Raw genomic sequence first — 23,445 nt, 5'->3', positions numbered from 1 at the left:
CTTCTTGCGACTCTCCCAGCCAGAGGGTCACCCCAGACTCCTCCCTTTTTGGTCGAGTCCCCTGGAACTTGCTGGTCATCTGCAGCCTTGCTAAACGTCTTCTCTGTCTCCTGCATTTGCCAAGGCTTGTTGGTGGTTTTCCAGCATCACTAACCGTGTGTACCTCGACCACCGACGCAAGACATCACTTGTATCACTTCTGGGACTCCTCTTCAACTCCTGTGCTGAACTGCCAACCTTCTCTGTCCACCCTCAACCTGGTCCTGCATCCACAGAAGGGTGGGTAGTGGCTTCTGCCATCACCGGACACTGCAATTCGAACTGGACTTGGTCCCCTTCCTTTGCAGGTCCTCTTTTGTCCAGATCCACCTTTGGGTTCTTCCAGTCTTGGTTGGGTTTTGTATAATCCTTTTCCACAGCGCTCCTGTTGGTTTTGGAGAAAAACAGGTACTTGCCTCTGCTCTCCTGGTCGCTGGGGGACACTCTGGTACTCACCCATTGGGGTTCCTAGCTCCTCCAGCTCTCTTCTGCTGATGCCACATCCTAGGGTGGGGCACTATCTCGCATTCCACTTTTTTAGTATATGGTTTGGCTCTCCCCTAGGGCCCTCAATATTTGCTACTGCTTTTACCAAAGTTTATTGCACTCTATGTTATTTACTGATTGCTAATGTGTACATAATCGTGTGTTTACTTATCTCCAGTTGGGGGATTGCCTATTAGGTATTTTAGTATTTGTGTGACTATAAGAGAAGACCTTTATTATTGTAACACTGTGTGGTCCTTTCATGAGTGTAAGTGCTGTGTGGCTATAGTGGTATTGCATAAGCTTTGCATGTCTCCTAGATACGTCTTGGCGGCTCATCCACAGCAGCATTAAGAGAGCCCTGGATTCCTAGACACTGCCTACACCTCACTAATAGTGGATACCTGAACCTGGTACAAGGTGATAATACAATAGGTGCTCACCAGACATCAGCCCAGCTTCCTACACATTACATCACTCAACTCTACACCACTCTAACACTCCACTCTAATAATCTACTCCACATCCTTTCATTATACAACACTATGCTCCCTACATTACACTCTGCAACACTACACACCACAACACTATACCACTCAACTCTACACCACACTACTCCATAACACTACTCTACCCCATTTTACAACTCTTCGCTCCACGCCCCTTTACACCAAATAACTTTTAGCTACATTATATACTAATAGCAGCCACACTAGTGTACAACATGGCTGAACATATTGGCTAAGCTATAGACGAGACTAATTGGCTGTGCCAATGCTTGTTTAAAGGGAGCTAGCCTGAAACACTGAATGACGTGTGTGCGCACACGTGTGTGTAAGGGGGTTGGAGTGGGGCAGAGTCTGGGTGATAGGGTGGGGAGTCTGGGCGAGGGTTGATACTCAGCATGGCTTACAGCATACAGTGTGAGTGGGTGTCTGGTGCTATGTGGAAAAACAGAGTGCATCAAAGCCAGTCAGCATCGAATCCAGACACAGGTGGCTGTCGCTTGGTGAGAAAACATCTATAGTCAATGAAGGCACCTGACTTTAGACCTTTGAATATATGGCTGCTGTAAGGAAATGCCTCCTTGGCATGGTTGCCCCCTGACTTTTTGCCTTTGCTGATGCTATGTTTACAATTGAAAGTGTGCTGAGGCCTGCTAACCAGGCCCCAGCACCAGTGTTCTTTCCCTAACCTGTACTTTTGTATCCACAATTGGCAGACCCTGGCATCCAGATAAGTCCCTTGTAACTGGTACTTCTAGTACCAAGGGCCCTGATGCCAAGGAAGGTCTCTAAGGGCTGCAGCATGTCTTATGCCACCCTGGAGACCTCTCACTCAGCACAGACACACTGCTTGCCAGCTTGTGTGTGCTAGTGAGGACAAAACGAGTAAGTCGACATGGCACTCCCCTCAGGGTGCCATGCCAGCCTCTCACTGCCTATGCAGTATAGGTAAGACACCCCTCTAGCAGGCCTTACAGCCCTAAGGCAGGGTGCACTATACCATAGGTGAGGGTACCAGTGCATGAGCATGGTACCCCTACAGTGTCTAAACAAAACCTTAGACATTGTAAGTGCAGGGTAGCCATAAGAGTATATGGTCGGGGAGTTTGTCAAACACGAACTCCACAGCACCCTAATGGCTACACTGAAAACTGGGAAGTTTGGTATCAAACTTCTCAGCACAATAAATGCACACTGATGCCAGTGTACATTTTATTGTCAAATACACCCCAGAGGGCACCTTAGAGGTGCCCCCTGAAACTTAACCGACTATCTGTGTAGGCTGACTAGTTTTAGCAGCCTGCCACAAACCGAGACATGTTGCTGGCCCCATGGGGAGAGTGCCTTTGTCACTCTGAGGCCAGTAACAAAGCCTGCACTGGGTGGAGATGCTAACACCTTCCCCAGGCAGGAATTGTCACACCTGGCGGTGAGCCTCAAAGGCTCACCTCCTTTGTGCCAACCCAGCAGGACACTCCAGCTAGTGGAGTTGCCCGCCCCCTCCGGCCAGGCCCCACTTTTGGCGGCAAGGCCGGAGAAAATAATGAGAAGACAAGGAGGAGTCACTGGCCAGTCAGGACAGCCCCTAAGGTGTCCTGAGCTGAAGTGACTAACTTTTAGAAATCCTCCATCTTGCAGATGGAGGATTCCCCCAATAGGGTTAGGATTGTGACCCCCTCCCCTTGGGAGGAGGCACAAAGAGGGTGTACCCACCCTCAGGGCTAGTAGCCATTGGCTACTAACCCCCCAGACCTAAACACGCCCTTAAATTTAGTATTTAAGGGCTACCCTGAACCCTAGAAAATTAGATTCCTGCAACTACAAGAAGAAGGACTGCCTAGCTGAAAACCCCTGCAGCGGAAGACCAGAAGACGACAACTGCCTTGGCTCCAGAAACTCACCGGCCTGTCTCCTGCCTTCCAGAGATCCTGCTCCAGCGACGCCTTCCAAAGGGACCAGCGACCTCGACATCCTCTCAGGACTGCCCCTGCTTCGAAAAGACAAGAAACTCCCGAGGACAGCGGACCTGCTCCAAGAAAGGCTGCAACTTTGTTTCCAGCAGCTTTAAAGAACCCTGCAAGCTCCCCGCAAGAAGCGTGAGACTTGCAACACTGCACCCGGCGACCCCGACTCGGCTGGTGGAGACCCGACACCTCAGGAGGGACCCCAGGACTACTCTGATACTGTGAGTACCAAAACCTGTCCCCCCTGAGCCCCCACAGCGCCGCCTGCAGAGGGAATCCCGAGGCTTCCCCTGACCGCGACTCTTTGAATCCAAAGTCCCGACGCCTGGAAGAGACCCTGCACCCGCAGCCCCCAGGACCTGAAGGACCGGACTTTCACTGGAGAAGTGACCCCCAGGAGTCCCTCTCCCTTGCCCAAGTGGAGGTTTCCCCGAGGAACCCCCCCCTTGCCTGCCTGCAGCGCTGAAGAGATCCCGAGATCTCTCATAGACTAACATTGCGAACCCGACGCTTGTTTCGACACTGCACCCGGCCGCCCCCGCGCTGCTGAGGGTGAAATTTCTGTGTGGACTTGTGTCCCCCCCGGTGCCCTACAAAACCCCCCTGGTCTGCCCTCCGAAGACGCGGGTACTTACCTGCAAGCAGACCGGAACCGGGGCACCCCCTTCTCTCCATTCTAGCCTATGTGTTTTGGGCACCACTTTGAACTCTGCACCTGACCGGCCCTGAGCTGCTGGTGTGGTGACTTTGGGGTTGCTCTGAACCCCCAACGGTGGGCTACCTTGGACCAAGAACTGAACCCTGTAAGTGTCTTACTTACCTGGTAAAACTAACAAAAACTTACCTCCCCCAGGAACTGTGAAAATTGCACTAAGTGTCCACTTTTAAAACAGCTATTTGTGAATAACTTGAAAAGTATACATGCAATTTTGATGATTTGAAGTTCCTAAAGTACTTACCTGCAATACCTTTCGAATGAGATATTACATGTAGAATTTGAACCTGTGGTTCTTAAAATAAACTAAGAAAAGATATTTTTCTATACAAAAACCTATTGGCTGGATTTGTCTCTGAGTGTGTGTACCTCATTTATTGTCTATGTGTATGTACAACAAATGCTTAACACTACTCCTTGGATAAGCCTACTGCTGACCACACTACCACAAAATAGAGCATTAGTATTATCTCTTTTTGCCACTATCTTACCTCTAAGGGGAACCCTTGGACTCTGTGCATACTATTCCTTACTTTGAAATAGTGCATACAGAGCCAACTTCCTACAGCTGCTATTGTGGGATTTAGTACTAGGTAAGTCTGATCACAGGCATTGATTGCAATATGCGTCACACCTCGCCCAATGTGGTTGCCATTACAGGGTTGGATACTTAGAGCCTATCCCCCATGCACTGAAGGAGACTGGCGTCACGCCATGACTCACAATGTTGGATTTGGTGCTAAGCAAGAGTGCCACCCTGCAAGGTGGTCTATCTACATCAGCCCTTGAATGACCACCATTATGGGGTTTGGCAGTCTGAGAGTTCACCCCTTTGCATTGAAGGCAATCCGCATCACACTACAAATTACTGGGAAATAAGTCACAGTTAAGACTATATGAAGATATCGACACTAGACAAGGTGAACAATAGTTACATTGCAATACATTCTAAGTACTGTGCCTTTTTGTTAACCAACTAGCAAGCAACAATATTGTTTTTCTCCTATGAACTGCGAAATTCTGTTCTCTTACAGAAACCATTTCTATGGAATTTTACAAAAGTATACATCTATATACAAATTAAAAGCAAATAAATAATTAACCCAAGGTAGAGAAATGTGGTGTTTGCAACTTTGTGGGGATGGAATCCTTCACCATATTTAGTGTTAAATTAAATATTAAGTATCAGAGCTTTTGTGTTGCAAGATAGGGCTTCCATGGCAGCAGTTGAGTGTTGCTGGAAGAATCAATGGGAACAAGGAATATGCTTGCACTGAATGCTTCCAAATGCAGACTCTTCTATACTTAATTGTACAATAATAATTAAAGGAATGGACAATAACTGATGAGAGCTTACTGCTGCAAATATTGTTTTAAATAGAGTTTAACTGATCACCAAGGCTGCAGAGTGAACTGTAAACCAGTAGTGTGTTAGTACCATTACATAGAGATGGATGCACTGCTAAGGGTAAATAAAGAGGAAGAACACAGGATAAACACACATCAATTCTGAACACCGCTATGTTCAACTACCACCACACTAACAGAATAAGAGCAACTGTGCTTTGGAGTTGGTGGTTTATCGGTAACCTGCATTGAAGATCAGACTGCATCCCACAGCTTAGTCTAAATAGTCATTTTGCCTCATCAAAATAATGCAATAAGCTTAAAACATGGACATTAGCCATTATCTTAATGAAAGTAAAAATAGTCCGTCTTCCACATAAAACATAAGTCTTGGTCCACTATCAAAGTTATAGAAGGAAGTAGTAGTTTGGTGGGAAGGAAGTGTTCAAAAAGCTCTAGATCTTGAAGACTTGCTGTAACCAGTGCAGAAACTGCAAGATATAAAGTAACTAAAAAAATAACTTTACTATGGAATCATTCTTGTCAGACACCACAGAAATCAATGAAGCAATACGGCCACAGTCCTAAGAATGCAGGTCACAGCGAGATTACAACTAGTGGCCCACACAAAAAACGTCAGTAGTTAAATGGACAGCAGAGACTGAAAACACTTAAAATTTACTATGGTGACAGCTATGCATTGCTAGTACCATTAGTTTTGATATGGCAGATGGCACCAGACAAATACCCTCACCACTAACATCTCTCCTCCCAGCTGCTATATAGAGCATCTGGATGGAGGAGGGAAGGTTCTTAAGAAGTACCCTACCTGCATCAATTCTACCTTATAGGATAATAGGATAAACATTAATACCAGCACCTTTTTCATCCAATTCCCTTCCCAGAGTACAAATTTCCCTCAGTTGGACTTGCTGGTAACTTACAATCTCTAGAGGTCTCTTGGCCACAATGGATGCTAGGCCCCGACTCTGGGGAATTTGATTCCGGTTGATGGGAGTCTTGGTGCCTCTGGGGGTTTTCGGTTTCAAAGGGGCCTGAGCAGCTGCAAAAAGAGAAGTGTATCAGCATGAGTTCATAAAGAAAGGCATATACCCCATAGCAAGTGTCCTCTGATGTACCCTCGGTCCGTCTCCCCTTAATGAAAGAATCAAACTGAATATTGAAAGCTGTTGACCCAATCATTTAGTAGTCAGATTTTCTAATAAGCCTCCTCCCAAGCCTACACCACATTAACAAGAGGTGGAGGGATTAGAGAATAAAGAAAAGGCAGAGGAAGAACTGGCAACGACATGCACATGAAAAGGAAAATGTTACTTACGCCTAAGAAAAGGTTTGCAGCTTGTACTGCTGTAGATTCACATACTCTGTGCGCTGACTTTGCAAGCTGTTGTTCCTCAAAAGTAGGGGTCTGTTTTAAGGTAACTCAGGATACCTCCCCAAAACCTACTATACACCAGGACAGACTCCACGTTTGTGTTTTTTCCACAGGGGGGAGAAAGTAGGCCTAGCAAAGTGAAGCATGACAGTATGTGCATTGATGTGATGCAAACATGTATTAGAAAACTAATGAAAATGTCACTTACCCAGTGTACATCTGTTCGTGGCATCGGTCGCAGTAGATTCGCATGTTTTGCAATAGCTCGCCATCTGGTGTTGGGCCGGAGTGTTACAAGTTGTTTTTCTTCGAAGAAGTCTTTCGAGTCACGGGACCGAGTGACTCCTCCTTTTGTCTCCATTGCGCATGGGCGTCGACTCCATCTTCGATTGTTTTTCCCCGCAGAGGGTGAGGTAGGAGTTGAATTGTAGTAATAGTGCCCATGCAATGGAGTGACTAAGTATGCATTTATTTAAGGTTGATGTAAAGAAATGGCTCCCTGTTGCAGTTACCCCCCACTTTTTGCCTGATACTGATGCTGACTTGACTGAGAAGAGTGCTGGGACCCTGCTAACCAGGCCCCAGCACCAGTGTTCCTTCACCTAAAATGTACCATTGTATCCACAATTGGCACACCCTGGCATTCAGATAAGTCCCTTGTAACTGGTACTTCTAGTACCAAGGGCCCTGATGCCAAGGAAGGTCTCTAAGGGCTGCAGCATGTCTTATGCCACCCTAGAGACCCCTCACTCAGCACAGACACACTGCTTACAAGCCTGTGTGTGCTAGTGAGAACAAAATGAGTAAGTCGACATGGCACTCCCCTCAGGGTGCCATGCCAGCCTCTCACTGCCTATGCAGTATAGGTAAGACACCCCTCTAGCAGGCCTTACAGCCCTAAGGCAGGGTGCACTATACCATAGGTGAGGGTACCAGTGCATGAGCACTGTGCCCCTACAGTGTCTAAACAAAACCTTAGACATTGTAAGTGCAGGGTAGCCATAAGAGTATATGGTCTGGGAGTCTGTTTTACACGAACTCCACAGCACCATAATGGCTACACTGAAAACTGGGAAGTTTGGTATCAAACTTCTCAGCACAATAAATGCACACTGATGCCAGTGTACATTTTATTGTAAAATACACCACAGAGGGCACCTTAGAGGTGCCCCCTGAAACTTAACCAACTAGCTGTGTAGGCTGACTGGTTCCAGCAGCCTGCCACACTAGAGACATGTTGCTGGCCCCATGGGGAGAGTGCCTTTGTCACTCTGAGGCCAGTAACAAAGCCTGCACTGGGTGGAGATGCTAACACCTCCCCCAGGCAGGAGCTGTGACACCTGGCGGTGAGCCTCAAAGGCTCACCCCTTTGTCACAGCCCAGCAGGGCACTCCAGCTTAGTGGAGTTGCCCGCCCCCTCCGGCCACGGCCCCCACTTTTGGCGGCAAGGCTGGAGGGAACAAAGAAAGCAACAAGGAGGAGTCACTGGCCAGTCAGGACAGCCCCTAAGGTGTCCTGAGCTGAAGTGACTAACTTTTAGAAATCCTCCATCTTGCAGATGGAGGATTCCCCCAATAGGGTTAGGATTGTGACCCCCTCCCCTTGGGAGGAGGCACAAAGAGGGTGTACCCACCCTCAGGGCTAGTAGCCATTGGCTACTAACCCCCCAGACCTAAACACGCCCTTAAATTTAGTATTTAAGGGCTACCCTGAACCCTAGAAAATTAGATTCCTGCAAACTACAAGAAGAAGGACTGCCTAGCTGAAAACCCCTGCAGAGGAAGACCAGAAGACGACAACTGCCTTGGCTCCAGAAACTCACCGGCCTGTCTCCTGCCTTCCAAAGATCCTGCTCCAGCGACGCCTTCCAAAGGGACCAGCGACCTCGATATCCTCTGAGGACTGCCCCTGCTTCGAAAAGACAAGAAACTCCCGAGGACAGCGGACCTGCTCCAAGAAAGGCTGCAACTTTGTTTCCAGCAGCCTTGAAAGAACCCTGCAAGCTCCCCGCAAGAAGCGTGAGACTTGCAACACTGCACCCGGCGACCCCGACTCGGCTGGTGGAGATCCAACACCTCAGGAGGGACCCCAGGACTACTCTGATACTGTGAGTACCAAAACCTGTCCCCCCTGAGCCCCCACAGCGCCGCCTGCAGAGGGAATCCCGAGGCTTCCCCTGACCGCGACTCTTTGAATCCAAAGTCCCGACGCCTGGGAGAGACCCTGCACCCGCAGCCCCCAGGACCTGAAGGACCGGACTTTCACTGGAGAAGTGACCCCCAGGAGTCCCTCTCCCTTGCCCAAGTGGAGGTTTCCCCGAGGAACCCCCCCCTTGCCTGCCTGCAGCGCTGAAGAGATCCTGAGATCTCCCATAGACTAACACTGCGAACCCGACGCTTGTTTCTACACTGCACCCGGCCGCCCCCGTGCTGCTGAGGGTGAAATTTCTGTGTGGGCTTGTGTCCCCCCCGGTGCCCTACAAAACCCCCCTGGTCTGCCCTCCGAAGACGCGGGTACTTACCTGCAAGCAGACCGGAACCGGGGCACCCCCTTCTCTCCATTCTAGCCTATGTGTTTTGGGCACCACTTTGAACTCTGCACCTGACCGGCCCTGAGCTGCTGGTGTGGTGACTTTGGGGTTGCTCTGAACCCCCAACGGTGGGCTACCTTGGACCAAGAACTGAACCCTGTAAGTGTCTTACTTACCTGTTAAAACTAACAAAAACTTACCTCCCCTAGGAACTGTGAAAATTGCACTAAGTGTCCACTTTTAAAACAGCTATTTGTCAATAACTTGAAAAGTATACATGCAATTTTTATGATTTAAAGTTCCTAAAGTACTTACCTGCAATACCTTTCGAATGAGATATTACATGTAGAATTTGAACCTGTGGTTCTCAAAATAAACTAAGAAAAGATATTTTTCTATACAAAACCTATTGGCTGGATTTGTCTCTGAGTGTGTGTACCTCATTTATTGTCTATGTGTATGTACAACAAATGCTTAACACTACTCCTTGGATAAGCCTACTGCTCGACCACACTACCACAAAATAGAGCATTAGTATTATCTATTTTTACCACTATTTTACCTCTAAGGGGAACCCTTGGACTCTGTGCATGCTATTCCTTACTTTGAAATAGCACATACAGAGCCAACTTCCTACAGTTGAGATGATACATATATAAATAGTTGAAGGTAACTTCCAAACTGCTACAGGCTCCCGGGGAGGCGGGTGGGCACATGCAAATCTACTGCGACCGATGCCACGAACAGATGTACACTGGGTAAGTGACATTTTCAGTTCGATGGCATCTGTCGCTGTAGATACGCATGTTTTGCATAGACTAGTAAGCAGTTATCTCCCCAAAAGCGGTGGATCAGCCTGTAGGAGTGGAAGTAGTCTGAAATGTTCTTAATACGGCTTGATCTACTGTGGCTTGTTGTGCGGATAACACGTCTACACAGTAGTGCTTGGTGAATGTGTGAGGCGTAGACCATGTGGCTGCCTTACATATTTCTTGCATTGGGATGTTTTCTAGAAAGGCCATGGAAGCACCTTTCTTTCTGGTTGAGTGTGCCCTTGGTGTAATGGGCAGCTGTCGTTTAGCTTTAAAGTAGCAGATTTGGATGCATTTAACTATCCATCTGGCTATACCTTGTTTTGATATTGGGTTTCCTGCATGAGGTTTTTGAAATGCAATAAATAGTTGTTTAGTGTTTCTGATGTTTTTTGTTCTGTCAATGTAATACATCAATGCTCTTTTGACATCTAATGTATGTAGTGCCCTTTCAGCTACGGTATCTGGCTGTGGAAAGAACACTGGAAGTTCCACTGTTTGATTTAGATGGAACGGTGAAATAACCTTTGGCAAAAATTTAGGATTGGTCCTTAGGACGACCTTATTCTTGTGTAGTTGTATAAAAGGTTCCTGTATTGTAAACGCCTGAATCTCGCTTACTCTTCTTAGGGAAGTAATGGCGATGAGAAATGCCACCTTCCAGGTTAGGAACTGTATTTCGCAGGAGTGCATGGGTTCAAAAGGTGGACCCATAAGTCTAGTTAGGACAACATTTAGGTTCCATGAAGGAACAGGTGGTGTTCTTGGTGGTATAATTCTCCTAAGGCCCTCCATGAATGCTTTAATGACTGGTATTTTATATAGGGAAGTTGAATAGGTAGTCTGCAGGTATGCAGATATTGCTGCAAGGTGTATTTTAATGGAAGAGAAAGCCAGGTTAGATTTTTGTAAGTGAAGCAAGTAACCCACTACATGTTCTGGAGTTGTGTGTAATGGTTGTATTTGATTAATATGGTAGTAGCAAACAAACCTCTTCCATTTACTTGCATAGCAGTGCCTGGTGGATGGCCTTCTGGCTTGTTTTATGACTTCCATACATTCTTGGGTAAGTTGTAAGTGCCCGAATTCTAGGATTTCAGGAGCCAGATTGCTAGATTCAGCGATGCTGGATCTGGGTGTCTGATCTTTTGGTTGTGCTGTGTCAACAGATCTGGCCTGTTGGGCAATTTGATGCAGGGTACTACTGATGGGTCTAGCAGCGTTGTGTACCAGGGTTGCCTTGCCCAAGTTGGTGCTATTAATATGAGTTTGAGTTTGTTTTGACTGAGTTTGTTTACCAGGTAAGGAAGGAGAGGGAGAGGAGGAAAAGCGTAAGCAAATATCCCTGACCAGTTCATCCATAGGGCATTGCCTTGGGACTGTGTGTTGGTATCTGGATGCGAAGTTTTGGCATTTTGCGTTCTCCTTTGTCGCAAACAAGTCTATCTGAGGTGTTCCCCAGAGTTTGAAATAAGTGTTCAGAATTTGGGGGTGAATTTCCCATTCGTGGACCTGTTGGTGATCTCGAGAGAGATTGTCTGCGAGTTGATTTTGGATCCCTGGTATAAATTGTGCTATTAGGCGAATTTGGTTGTGAATTGCCCAACGCCAAATCTTTTGTGCTAGCAGGCTTAACTGCGTGGAGTGCGTCCCCCCTTGCTTGTTTAGATAATACATTGTTGTCATGTTGTCTGTTTTGACGAGAATGTATTTGTGAACTATTATTGGTTGGAAAGCTTTTAGTGCTTGAAAAACTGCTAGAAGTTCTAGGTGATTTATATGCAGTTTTGATTGATGTACGTTCCATTGTCCTTGTATGCTGTGTTGATCGAGGTGTGCTCCCCACCCTGTCATGGAAGCATCTGTTGTTATTACGTATTGTGGCACTGGGTCTTGGAAAGGCCGCCCTTTGCTTAAATTTATGTTGTTCCACCACAGAAGCGAGAGGTAAGTTTGGCGGTCTATTAACACCAGATCTAGAAGGTGACCCTGTGCTTGTGACCATTGTGATGCTAGGCACTGTTGTAAGGGCCTCATGTGCAGTCTTGCGTTTGGGACAATGGCTATGCATGAAGACATCATGCCTAGGAGTTGTAGTACCATCTTTGCTTGTATCTTTTGTGTTGGATACATGCGTTGTATGATGGTGTTGAAATTTTTAATTCTTTGGGGACTTGGAGTGGCTACTCCTTTTGATGTGTCTATTATGGCTCCCAGGTATTGTTGTACCTTGCGCGGCAGAATTTTGGATTTTGTGAAATTGACGGTGAACCCTAGTTTGAAGAGGGTTTGTATGATATAATTTGTGTGATTTGAGCACTCTATTAACGAATGGGCCTTGATTAGCCAGTCGTCTAGATATGGGAACACATGTATTTGCTGCCTTCTTATGTGTGCAGCGACTACCGCTAGACATTTGGTAAAGACTCTTGGTGCGGTTGTTAATCCGAAAGGCAGTACCTTGAATTGGTAATGTATTCCCTTGAATACAAACCTTAGGTATTTCCTGTGCGATGGGTGTATTGGTATATGGAAATAAGCATCCTTGAGGTCTAAAGTTGCCATGTAGTCGTGTAGTTTTAGCAATGGCAATACTTCTTGTAGTGTGACCATGTGAAAGTGGTCTGATTTGATGAAAGTGTTCACTACTCTGAGGTCTAGGATTGGTCTCAGCGTTTTGTCCTTCTTTGGTATCAGAAAGTACAGTGAGTAAACTCCTGTGTTTATTTGTGTGTTTGGCACTAATTCGATTGCATTCTTTTGCAATAGTGCCTGCACTTCTATCTCCAAGAGATTGGAATGGTGTGTTGTCAAATTTTGTGCTTTTGGTGGTATGTTTGGAGGGAATTGTAGAAATTCTATGCAATAACCATGTTGGATAATTGCTAGAACCCAAGTGTCTGTAGTGATTTCCTCCCATGCTTTGTAATAATGACTTATTCTTCCCCCCACTGGTGTTGTGTGGAGGGGGTGAGTGACATGTGAGTCACTGTTTAGTAGTAGGGGTTTGGGGGCTCTGAAATCTTCCTCTATTCCTAGGGAATTGCCCTCCTCTATATTGTCCCCGAAAACCTCCTCTATACTGTCCCTGGTAACTGGACGGTGTTGCTTGTGAGGTGCTGGCTTGTGTGCTCTGACCCCGAAACCCCCCTCGAAAGGGTGTTTTACGGAATGTGCTGTAATTGCCTCTGCTCTGCGGGGAGTAGAGTGCGCCCATGGCTTTAGCAGTGTCCGTATCTTTTTTGAGTTTCTCAATCGCTGTGTCCACTTCTGGACCGAACAGTTCTTTTTCGTTAAAAGGCATATTGAGAACTGCTTGTTGAATCTCTGGTTTAAATCCAGACGTTCGGAGCCATGCATGCCTTCTGATAGTTACAGATGTATTAATTGTCCGTGCAGCTGTATCTGCAGCGTCCATGGAGGAGCGGATCTGGTTGTTGGAAATGGTCTGTCCCTCCTCAACCACTTGTTTTGCCCTATTTTGTAAGTCCTTGGGCAGATGTTCAATGAGATGTTGCATCTCGTCCCAGTGGGCTCTGTCATAGCGCGCAAGTAGTGCCTGGGAGTTCGCGATGCGCCACTGGTTTGCAGGTTGTGCTGCGACTCTTACCAGCTGCATCGAACTTGCGGCTTTCTTTATCTGGGGGTGGTGCATCTCCAGATGTGTGGGAGTTGCCCCTTTTCCTAGCTGCTCCTACAACGACAGAGTCTGGTGGCAGCTGTGTAGTGATGAAAACCGGGTCTGTAGGAGGCGCCTTATACTTTTTTTCCACCCTTGGTGTGATAGCCCTACTTTTGACCGGCTCCTTAAAGATTTCTTTTGCGTGCCGGAGCATACCAGGGAGCATAGGCAGGCTTTGGTATGAGCTGTGGGTGGAGGAGAGTGTGTTGAATAAAAAATCATCCTCGACCTGTTCTGAGTGGAGGCTTACGTTGTGAAATTGTGCTGCTCTAGCCACCACTTGAGAATACGCAGTGCTGTCCTCTGGTGGAGATGGCTTCGTAGGGTATGCCTCCGGACTGTTATCTGACACTGGGGCGTTGTATAGGTCCCATGCGTCTTGATCTTGGTCACCCTGGCTTATGGTGGTGTGAGCTGGGGAGTGTGATGGAGTTTGTGCTGGTGAGACGTTAATCACGGGCGGAGGAGAGGGTGGTGGGGTAACTCTTTTCACCACTTTTGGTTGTGGTGTCTGTTCAGTTTGTAACTCCAACCTTCTCTTTCTTCTAATGGGGGGAAGGGTGCTTATTTTTCCTGTCCCCTGCTGTATGAAAATACGCTTTTGCGTATGGTCCACATCAGTTGATTGTAGCTCTTCCTCAAACCTATGCTTTTGCATTTGGGAGGTTAGCGAGTGCTCTTCTGTATAAGAGCCTGAAGCTGGGTCGCTTGCAGTTTGTTTCGGCACCGAAACCCTGTCTGCGTGTTTTTTCGGCTCCGAGGTGACTTTTTTCTTTTTCGGGGCCGAAACCTCTCGGCGTCGATCTTCTTCGGTGCCGCTGTCTCGGCGTCGAGCCGTGTCCACACCGGCATCTCGGTGTCGAGGCTTGTCTCCAGCACTTTCTCGGTCCCGAGAAGGCTGCGTGCCGGTGTCTCGACCGGAGTCGGACGATCTCGGCACTGTTTGGGCCTTTTTCGGTGCCGACGGTCGGTCACCGAATTTATGGGTGGAGTCATGGCCTGATGGCAGTGGCGTCCCCTGGGCCTTGTAAATCTTCCTCTGTGTGGTTTTCGACGTCTTACTCACGGTTTGTGTATTGTCGAATCCTTCGGAGTCCGATTCTTGGATCGAGAAGGTACCTTCCTCTTCTTGTTCCTCGAACTCTCGGTGGGCTGTCGGCGCGGACGCCATCTGAAGTCCTCTGGCTCAACGGTCTTGGAGTGTTTTTCGGGACCGGAACGCACAACAGGCCTCGCAGGTGTCTTCACTGTGCTCAGGTGACAGGCACAGGTTACAGACCAAGTGTTGGTCTGTATAGGGGTATTTATTGTGGCATTTGGGGCAGAAACGGAACGGGGTCCGTTCCATCGGCGTTCTTCAGCACGCGGTCGGGCTGACCAGGCCCAGACGGGGGATCGAAAAACTACCCCGAAGGGCACCGGAGCTCTTCGATCTTCGATGCGGTGTTGAATCTAACTACGCCGATCCCGAACGCAACAATACCGACGAAAATCTTCCGAAATTAGCTATCTTTCCGTTCCGAAACTCGGAGCGACAGGAACACGTCCGAACCCGATGGCGGAAAAAAAACAATCGAAGATGGAGTCGACGCCCATGCGCAATGGAGACAAAAGGAGGAGTCACTCGGTCCCGTGACTCGAAAGACTTCTTCGAAGAAAAACAACTTGTAACACTCCGGCCCAACACCAGATGGCGAGCTATTGCAAAACATGCGTATCTACAGCGACAGATGCCATCGAACCTTGTTTTTCTGAGGGATGATTCCAACTTCAGCTTCCTCACCTTTAGATTAGACACCCATGCAGTATCTCCCAGAAGAACGAGTTACTTACCTTCGGTAACGACTTTTCTGGTGGATACATTAGCTACCTGTGGATTCCTCACCTCATGAATACTCCCATGGCGCCAGCATTCTACGGAAATCTTCTTACTAGTCTCTGCACGTCGACGAGGACGTCACTGTCTCGCACGCGACGCCGTCTGACGTCATACAGGCAATAAGAGGTCCTCGACGACGTGCGGACGTCAGTACCAATCATTTTTTACGTGCATGAGAACAACCAGACAATGCAATGAAAGAACAAAGCAACATCCATTATATTGTAAAAATACACCACATTGTATGAATAACTGTAAATCTTTTTATGTACATATATATATATATATATATATAAAACTTTCTCTTTTAAAATATATACACACACCAAGTATATACATAAAGATATATACACATATACCTATACATATATAAATATATTATATATATACATCTATTGCACCCTCAAAGACCAAGAGGAGCACACTCAAGGATTACTTGGCAAGACCATAAAGGCAACGGGGAGGCGGGTGGGACCGTGAGGAATCCACAGGTAGCTAATGTATCCACCAGAAAAGTCGTTACCGAAGGTAAGTAACTCGTTCTTCTGATGGATACAACTACCTGTGGATTCCTCACCTCATGAATAGAGTCCCAAAGCAGTACCACGCCCGGCGGTGGGTGCCTAAATGGTCAAACCAAGAAATCCTGCAGCACTGACCGTGCAAAATGGCCGTCCCTTCTAACCTCAGAATCTAAACAGTAATGTTTTGCAAAAGTGTGAAGGGACGACCAAGTTGCGGCCTTGCAGATGTCGACCACAGGAACACCTCTGGCTAAGGCCGAAGTGGCCGACTTAGCTCTGGTGGAATGAGCTCTAATGCCCTCAGGAGGATCCTTCTTTGCCAAAGAGTAACATATTTTAATGCAAAGAACAACCCACCTGGATAGTGTTCTCTTGTGGACTGCCTTTCCTCTCCTCTTGCCCACGTATCCAATAAACAGCTGATCCTCCAGCCTGAAATCCTTTGTTCTATCGATAAAGAAGCTCAACGCTCTCTTTGGGTCCAGACGGTGCAGTCTTTCTTCCTCTTTGGAAGGATGAGGCGGAGGATAGAACGTGGACAAAGTAATTGCCTGAGCCAAATGGAAGGGTGAAACAACCTTCGGGAGGAAAGCAGCCTTGGTCCTCAACACCACCTTATCCCCATAAAAAGTTGTATAAGGGGGTTTTACTGATAAGGCCTGCAACTCACTCACTCTCCTTGCTGATGTTATAGCTATCAGGAAGACTGTTTTTAAAACCAAATACCTCAAGGGGCAAGAATGCATAGGTTCAAAAGGGGACCCCATAAGGAAAGTCAGGACTAAGGACAAATCCCATTGCAGCATAACGAATGGCTTTGGAGGATATTGATTTAGAAGACCTTTCAAGAATCTGATAACAATAGGGGATTTAAATAAAGATGGTTGGTCTGGAAGACATATGAAGGCTGACAAGGCCGATAAATAACCTTTAATGGTAGCCACTGCACAACCTTTCTGCGCCAGAGATAGAGCAAAAGACAAAACGTCCGATAGATGAGCATGTAAAGGATCAATCTGCCTCTCTCCACACCACGCAACAAATTTAGACCACCTATTAGCGTAGATAGATTTAGTGGAGTGTCGCCTGGCCGCTAATATAACATCCACTACCTCAGGCGGGAGAGAGAAGGAACTCAGGTTGCCCCGTTCAATATCCAGGCATGTAGGTGCAGACTCTGGAGGTTGGGGTGTAGAACCTGCCCCTGCGACTGTGAGAGGAGGTCTGCCCTGAAAGGGAGACGGAGCGGCGGGCACGTTGAGAGTTGGAGAAGGTCGGAGTACCACACCCTCCTTGGCCAATCCGGAGCTATTAAAATTACTAGAGCCCGGTCTTGGCGAATCTTCCTCAATACTCGAGGAATCAAGGGTATGGGAGGAAACGCGTAAAGCAACTGGCCGCACCAGGTCATTTGAAACGCGTCCCCCAATGCTTCCTGCATCGGATACTGAAGGCTGCAGAACAACGGACAATGCGCGTTCTCTCGAGTGGCGAACAGATCTACCCGAGGAAACCCCCACTTCTGGAAGATTAAACGGACTTGATCTGGATGGAGACGCCACTCGTGGTCTGCTGTGAAGTGGCGACTGAGACTGTCCGCACGCACGTTCAAGACTGAGGCCAGATGGTTTGCTATCAAGCAAATCCGATGGTCCTTTGCCCAGGACCATAGTCGAAGAGCTTCTCTGCAGAGAAGGTACGACCCCACTCCTCCCTGCTTGTTTATGTACCACATCGTGGTAGTATTGTCCGTTAGGACCTGTACCGACTGACCAAGAAGGGAAGGGAGGAAGGCCTTGAGAGCCAGACGTACAGCCCGTAACTCTAACAGATTGATGTGAAAAATCTGTTCCTCTGGAGACCAAAGACCTTTGATCTCCAGATCCCCCAGATGAGCTCCCCACCCTAGAGTGGAAGCATCCGTTATGACTGTGGCCACTGGTGGCGACTGCTGGAACGGTTTTCCTTGTGAAAGATTGTTGCTTGCAATCCACCACTTCAAATCCACAGCAGCATCTCTGGAGATCTTGACAGTACCCTCTAGATCCCCTCTGTGTTGAGACCACTGCCTTCGGAGGCACCACTGAAGAGCCCTCATGTGCCAGCGAGCATGCGTGACCAACAGAATGCAGGAGGCAAAAAGACCGAGCAGACGAAGGACCTTGAGGACTGGAACTACCGCTCAATTTCGAAACATTGGAACCAAATCCTGAATATCTTGAATCCGCTGAGGCGGAGGAAAGGCCCGACCCAATGTCGTATCCAGTACTGCCCCTATGAACAGGAGGCGCTGAGAGGGCTCCAGGTGAGATTTGGGCTCGTTCACCGAAAAGCCCAGGTCGAACAACAACTGGGTTGTTGACTGCAGATGACGCAACACAAGCTCCGGGGACTTGGCTTTGATCAACCAATCGTCCAAGTAATGGAATACTGCTATCCCCTTCCTTCTGAGCTCTGCCGCAACCACCGACATCACCTTCGTGAAGACTCGAGGTGCTGAAGTAAGACCAAACGGAAGGACCGCAAACTGGTAGTGTTGCGATCCCACCACAAACCGGAGATACTTCCTGTGTGACTTGAGTATCGGGATATGAAAGTAAGCATCCTGCAAGTCGACAGATACCATCCAGTCTTCCATGTTCAACGCCAAAAGCACCTGTGCTAGGGTCAGCATCTTGAACTTTTCCTGCTTGAGGAACCAATTCAAGATCCTCAGGTCCAGAATTGGTCTCAAACGACCATCCTTCTTGGGAATCAGGAAATACCTTGAGTAAACTCCTTGACCCCTTTCCTGCTCCGGGACCAACTCCACCGCGCCCTTTAAAAGGAGGACTTCTACCTCCTGTTCTAGCAACAGGAGGTGTTCTTGTGAACAATACGAAGGGCGGGGCGGGATGAGGGGCGGAAACTCCCGAAAGGGAAGGGTGTAGCCTTTTCCCACAACACTGAGAACCCAAGTGTCCGACGTAACAGTCTCCCATTTGGTGAGAAAATGCTGTAATCTTCCCCCTACAGGAGAGGAGTGAGTGGGAAACGGTGGAAGTCTAAGGCTGCTTCCCCTGCTGCACCCCGCCAGAGGATGAGGAAGAGGCAGAGTGCTGCTGAGAGGCTCCCCTGGTGCGGACTCTACCCCTCCCCCTAAAAGATCTATAGGGGTGGGAAGAGGCAGGTTGCTGATATCTTCCCCGAAAGGAAGAGGAGGAAGAGCCACGCCCAAATCCACGAAACCTCCTGAAGAATCTGGAAGAGGCTGTGGAAGAAGGAGCTTGGAGTCCCAACGACTTAGCCGTGGCCCTGCTCTCCTTAAAACGTTCCAAGGCCGAATCAGCCTTAGCCCCAAACAGTTTGTCCCCATCAAACGGGAGATCCAACAATGTGGACTGTACATCTGCCGAAAAGCCCGAGTTACGGAGCCAGGCCTGTCTCCTTTCCACCACAGTTGTGCCCATTGCTCTGGCTACCGAGTCGGTGGTATCCAGTCCCGTCTGGATAATTTGAGTCGCAGCAGCCTGGGCATCAGAGACAAGATCCAAAAGACCCTGGGGAAGCTCTGTAAACGAAGAGGAGATGTCATCCATCAGAGCATGAATATACCTCCCCAGGATACAGGTCGCATTAGTGGCCTTTAACGCCAGACTGCAGGACGAAAAAATCTTCTTCGACTGCGCCTCTAGCTTTTTTGAGTCTCTGTCCCCAGGCACCGTCGGGAAAGAACCAGGCGCTGACTTGGACGAACAGGAGGCCTGCACTACCAAGCTCTCCGGCGTAGGGTGCCTAGATAGGAAACCAGGATCAGTTGGAGCCGTCCGATACCTCCTGGCCACGGCTCTGTGAACTGCTGGGGAAGATGCCGGCCTCTTCCACACCTCTAAAACCGGATCCAGCAGAGCGTCATTAAAAGGTAGCAGAGGCTCCGCCGCGGCTGAGGCCGGATGCAACACCTCCGTCAAAAGGTTTTGTTTTGCCTCCACCACCGGCAAAGGCAGGTCCAAAAAACTAGCTGCCTTCCGTACCACTGTATGAAAGGAAGCAGCTTCCTCAGTATATTCCCCCGGGGACGAAAGGTCCCACTCAGGGGAAGTGTCCAGCCCACTGGCCGACTCCAGTCCACGCAGCCCATCACCCGAGTCCTCTAGCTCTCCTTCCTCTAGGGCTCGTTGGTACTCCTGCTCTTCTAGTACCCGGAGAGCACGCCTCCTTGAATGCAGTCGTTGCTCAATCCGCGGAGTCGACAATGCCTCCGCCGAAGTCAGAGATCGGCGCCGATCTTCCGAAGCCACCGACGCCGCATCCGGCGCCACGGGTAACTTCGGCGCTGACTGAAGAGCAGCTGAAACAGATGGACCCACCGGAGTCACAGGCCGAAATCTCGACGTCGACGGGATGGAAATCCCTGGGGCCAATCCCTCCGAAGCCACCGGAGCGGCCACCGGCGCCGACACTGGCGCCGAACCCACGTTCCCAAACGGGAGAAAGGGCATAAAGGGTGCCGGCCGAAGAGGCGCAGGATCACCCAAAGAAAAGGCCAAAGGCCCAGCCGGAGCACCCCCTGGAGCCATCTGTTGGAAGATGGCATACATCGCATTCAAGAATGCGGAACTATCGGCTCCAGGGGTGGGAAAAGCCGGATACTGGGGTGCCTGTCTCGGAGGCGACCCCGACTCCGGCCTCGGCGTCTGCGCCGGAGAAAACACTTGAGGCTCCAATACCTCAATCACCGACGCCTGTCCAGGCGAAGTTGGTGACGCCGGAGAGGGCAACGGCGTCGAAGGATGCGGCGTCACCGTGGGGCTGACCTCCCATGTCTTTCGGCGCCGATCCGGAGACCTGGAACGAGCCTCCCTTGAATGACGCCGAGATTCTCTACGGCGCCGGGAGTCTCGATGACGCCGATGTGATGCTTCTCCTTTGACTTGGCCATAAACAGCTTCGCCTCACGTTCTTTAAGGGCCTTCGGATTCATGTGCTGACATGAATCACAAGTCGAGACGTCGTGGTCGGAGCTCAAACACCAAAGGCAATCGGAATGAGGATCCGTCACCGACATCTTGCCTCCACACTCACGACAAGGCTTAAATCCAGACTTTCTCTGCGACATTATTTCCACAGAGAAAGAGTACGCAGCAAGATATACACTGTAACCGCAAGAGTAACAGTTGCTCCCTCGAAGATAACCGTTTCGAATGCACGGAAAAAAGGGAACTGACGTCCGCACGTCGTCGAGGACCTCTTATTGCCTGTATGACGTCAGACGGCGTCGCGTGCGAGACAGTGACGTCCTCGTCGACGTGCAGAGACTAGTAAGAAGATTTCCGTAGAATGCTGGCGCCATGGGAGTATTCATGAGGTGAGGAATCCACAGGTAGTTGTATCCATCAGAAGGCAGAGAGTTGGGTGAGTGGATTCACACCAAAAAGTCCTGCAGGGCGAGTGGGCAAAATGACGCTTGCTGCGGACTTGACTGACTAAGCAGCAGTGTTGGTATTATATGCACCAACACCCATGTACTAGCCTTTCAGATATCTAGGACTGCAAAACAAGTTGCAGATGCCATTGAGGCAGCTTTGACTAAGCCAGGACATAGCATGTTGCTGCGTATCCCGCCTTCCTCTTCATAGCACCAGCAAAGCCCACAAACAGCTGGTGGTATACACTGTACTGCTTTGGGCATGCCATGTAAACATCAAGAGTTCCCCCTCAAATCAAGCACATGGGTCCTTATCCTCTTTCAAGGAGTGTGGTGGATACAAAAGCAGGACTGATGCACAAGGAAGGACAATAAAACTTTTGGCACAAAGGAACCCTGGATTCTCAGCACCAATTCGTCAGGAGAGAAAGTGGCACTGACCATGCCTGCAGCTCACGGAAATAATGTGCATAGTGCTCAGTTCTGGCCGTTGAATCTCGATGGTGGATTTGTAGATTGTGGACATTTTGGTGCAGGACCATCCCATGTGGCTGGGATAGGAAGTAGTGTCAGACAGGCAGACCGTGGTAGGACGAATACTCAGGCTTAACAGTTCACTAAAGTATACACTTAAGAACAATCTGGAGGTATCTAAAAGGCTTTCCTCAAAATAAAAAGCATAAGATGGAGAGGTGAAAATGCATACAGACGTCCTGTGTTCCACTGTGGGTAGAATGAGTCCCCTAAGGATCCTCTTGGCTGCAAAACCATCAGGCAGGGATCTCGACACTGCACTTTCTACTAGTCGAAGATGCCCTGTGTCACTCTGGGATAAAGATGCCATTGGTGGTCTGCTAGCTGACCTAGGATGAGCATATCCACCCTGATATTTAGTATCCCCCACCAGATGATTTACTACCAGGGACATCTGCTGATTATAAAAATATCTCCAAGTTCTTCTTGGCATCAAATCCAAGACCCCACAGCCCACTGCTTGCTGCATTAACACAACAGGGATGTGTTGTACATTGGAACCTGTACAGACCTTCTCTTGATAGATGGGATAAAGGTTTCAGAACTAGACTGGTGACAAAGATTTAGGAAGTTGATATGGAGCCTTTCATTCCACTGTCGAGAACAAACCTGATATTCACCTCTTTCAGGTGACTGCACCAATGCAAAGATGATGCATATGCCAGCATTGCGACCGCCGAGTATTGAAGGGAGAACGGCCTACTGAATTACAAAGTTGAATCCTTCAAGATGTTTTCTGACAAGACTGCTCCAGTGTTTCACTGCGTGACCTCACAGTGCAGGTGAGCACAAGGGATGAGGAAAATGCATGAGGCTAGCAGTTCAAGAATCCTCAGAACAGACTTCAATACCCAGGACTGAGCCTGAAATATCTGGATCATATTTACATCGTCCAAGACTTGTTGCAGGTGTGGGAAGGCTTTGTGTGGGCTTCATGTGGGACTTCGGTTCATTAATTAAAAACCCCCAAGGATGAAGAGATGATCTGTGGTAAGCCTGCCTTGAGCAGTCAGTTGTCGAAGTACAAGAAAACATGTATCCCTGACTTGCAAAGGTGGTCTGTGAAACACTACTATCACCATCATAAACACCTGAGCGAAGGAGATGAGGCCAAAGGGTAGATCAGCAAATTGTAACTGCTTCAACCACAATGTGAATCCAAGGTACCAATTGTGCAACTCCAAAACAGGTACATGATATTAAGCGTACTGCCAAGATACCATTCAATCCCCCAGGTGCCAGGGCCAGGGTAGACAGCAGCTAGATCAGAGTGAGCAATTTGAATGTCCTTCCATAGGGAGGCAATCAAGGGTGAAGAACTAAGATCAGAGTCCTCCCCGTCCTTTTTGGACACCAAGATGTATCAGGAGTAACAACTCTTATCCTTTTATGATTTCAGTTAACTTTTCAATAGCTTCCTTGGCCAATATCGACTTGTCTTACTGCAAACAATGGCAGCATGATCCATTGAAACGTGAGGAGGAAAGGGTAGGATACAAAGGCTGTGGGTGGTGGAACAATAGGAATGGGAGGGAATACACTCCCAAATAAATTTGCAGCACCCACTGACCTGAACTGATGGATTCCCAGCCTGGTAGAAAAAAATCAAATCCTGATTCCTACA

At 48.5% G+C, this 23,445-nt stretch overlaps 1 protein-coding gene across 2 annotated transcripts in view; it reads right to left on the bottom strand.

Annotated features, from left to right (window-relative positions):
* Positions 1-23,445, bottom strand: part of MTA2 (metastasis associated 1 family member 2) — a 524,852-nt gene that overhangs the window by 155,297 nt on the left and 346,110 nt on the right. For both annotated transcript variants that reach the window (XM_069207047.1, XM_069207046.1), the window contains exon 16: positions 6,002-6,120. In XM_069207047.1, the coding sequence (XP_069063148.1) occupies positions 6,002-6,120 (119 nt within the window). The remainder of the gene's footprint in view (positions 1-6,001; positions 6,121-23,445) is intronic.

The sequence above is a fragment of the Pleurodeles waltl genome, chromosome 9 (genome assembly GCF_031143425.1).
Source record: "Pleurodeles waltl isolate 20211129_DDA chromosome 9, aPleWal1.hap1.20221129, whole genome shotgun sequence".
NCBI classification, from domain to species: domain Eukaryota; kingdom Metazoa; phylum Chordata; class Amphibia; order Caudata; family Salamandridae; genus Pleurodeles; species Pleurodeles waltl.
The sequence above is the reverse complement of the archived record's forward strand: the minus strand, read 5'-3'. Positions and strand labels throughout refer to the sequence as shown.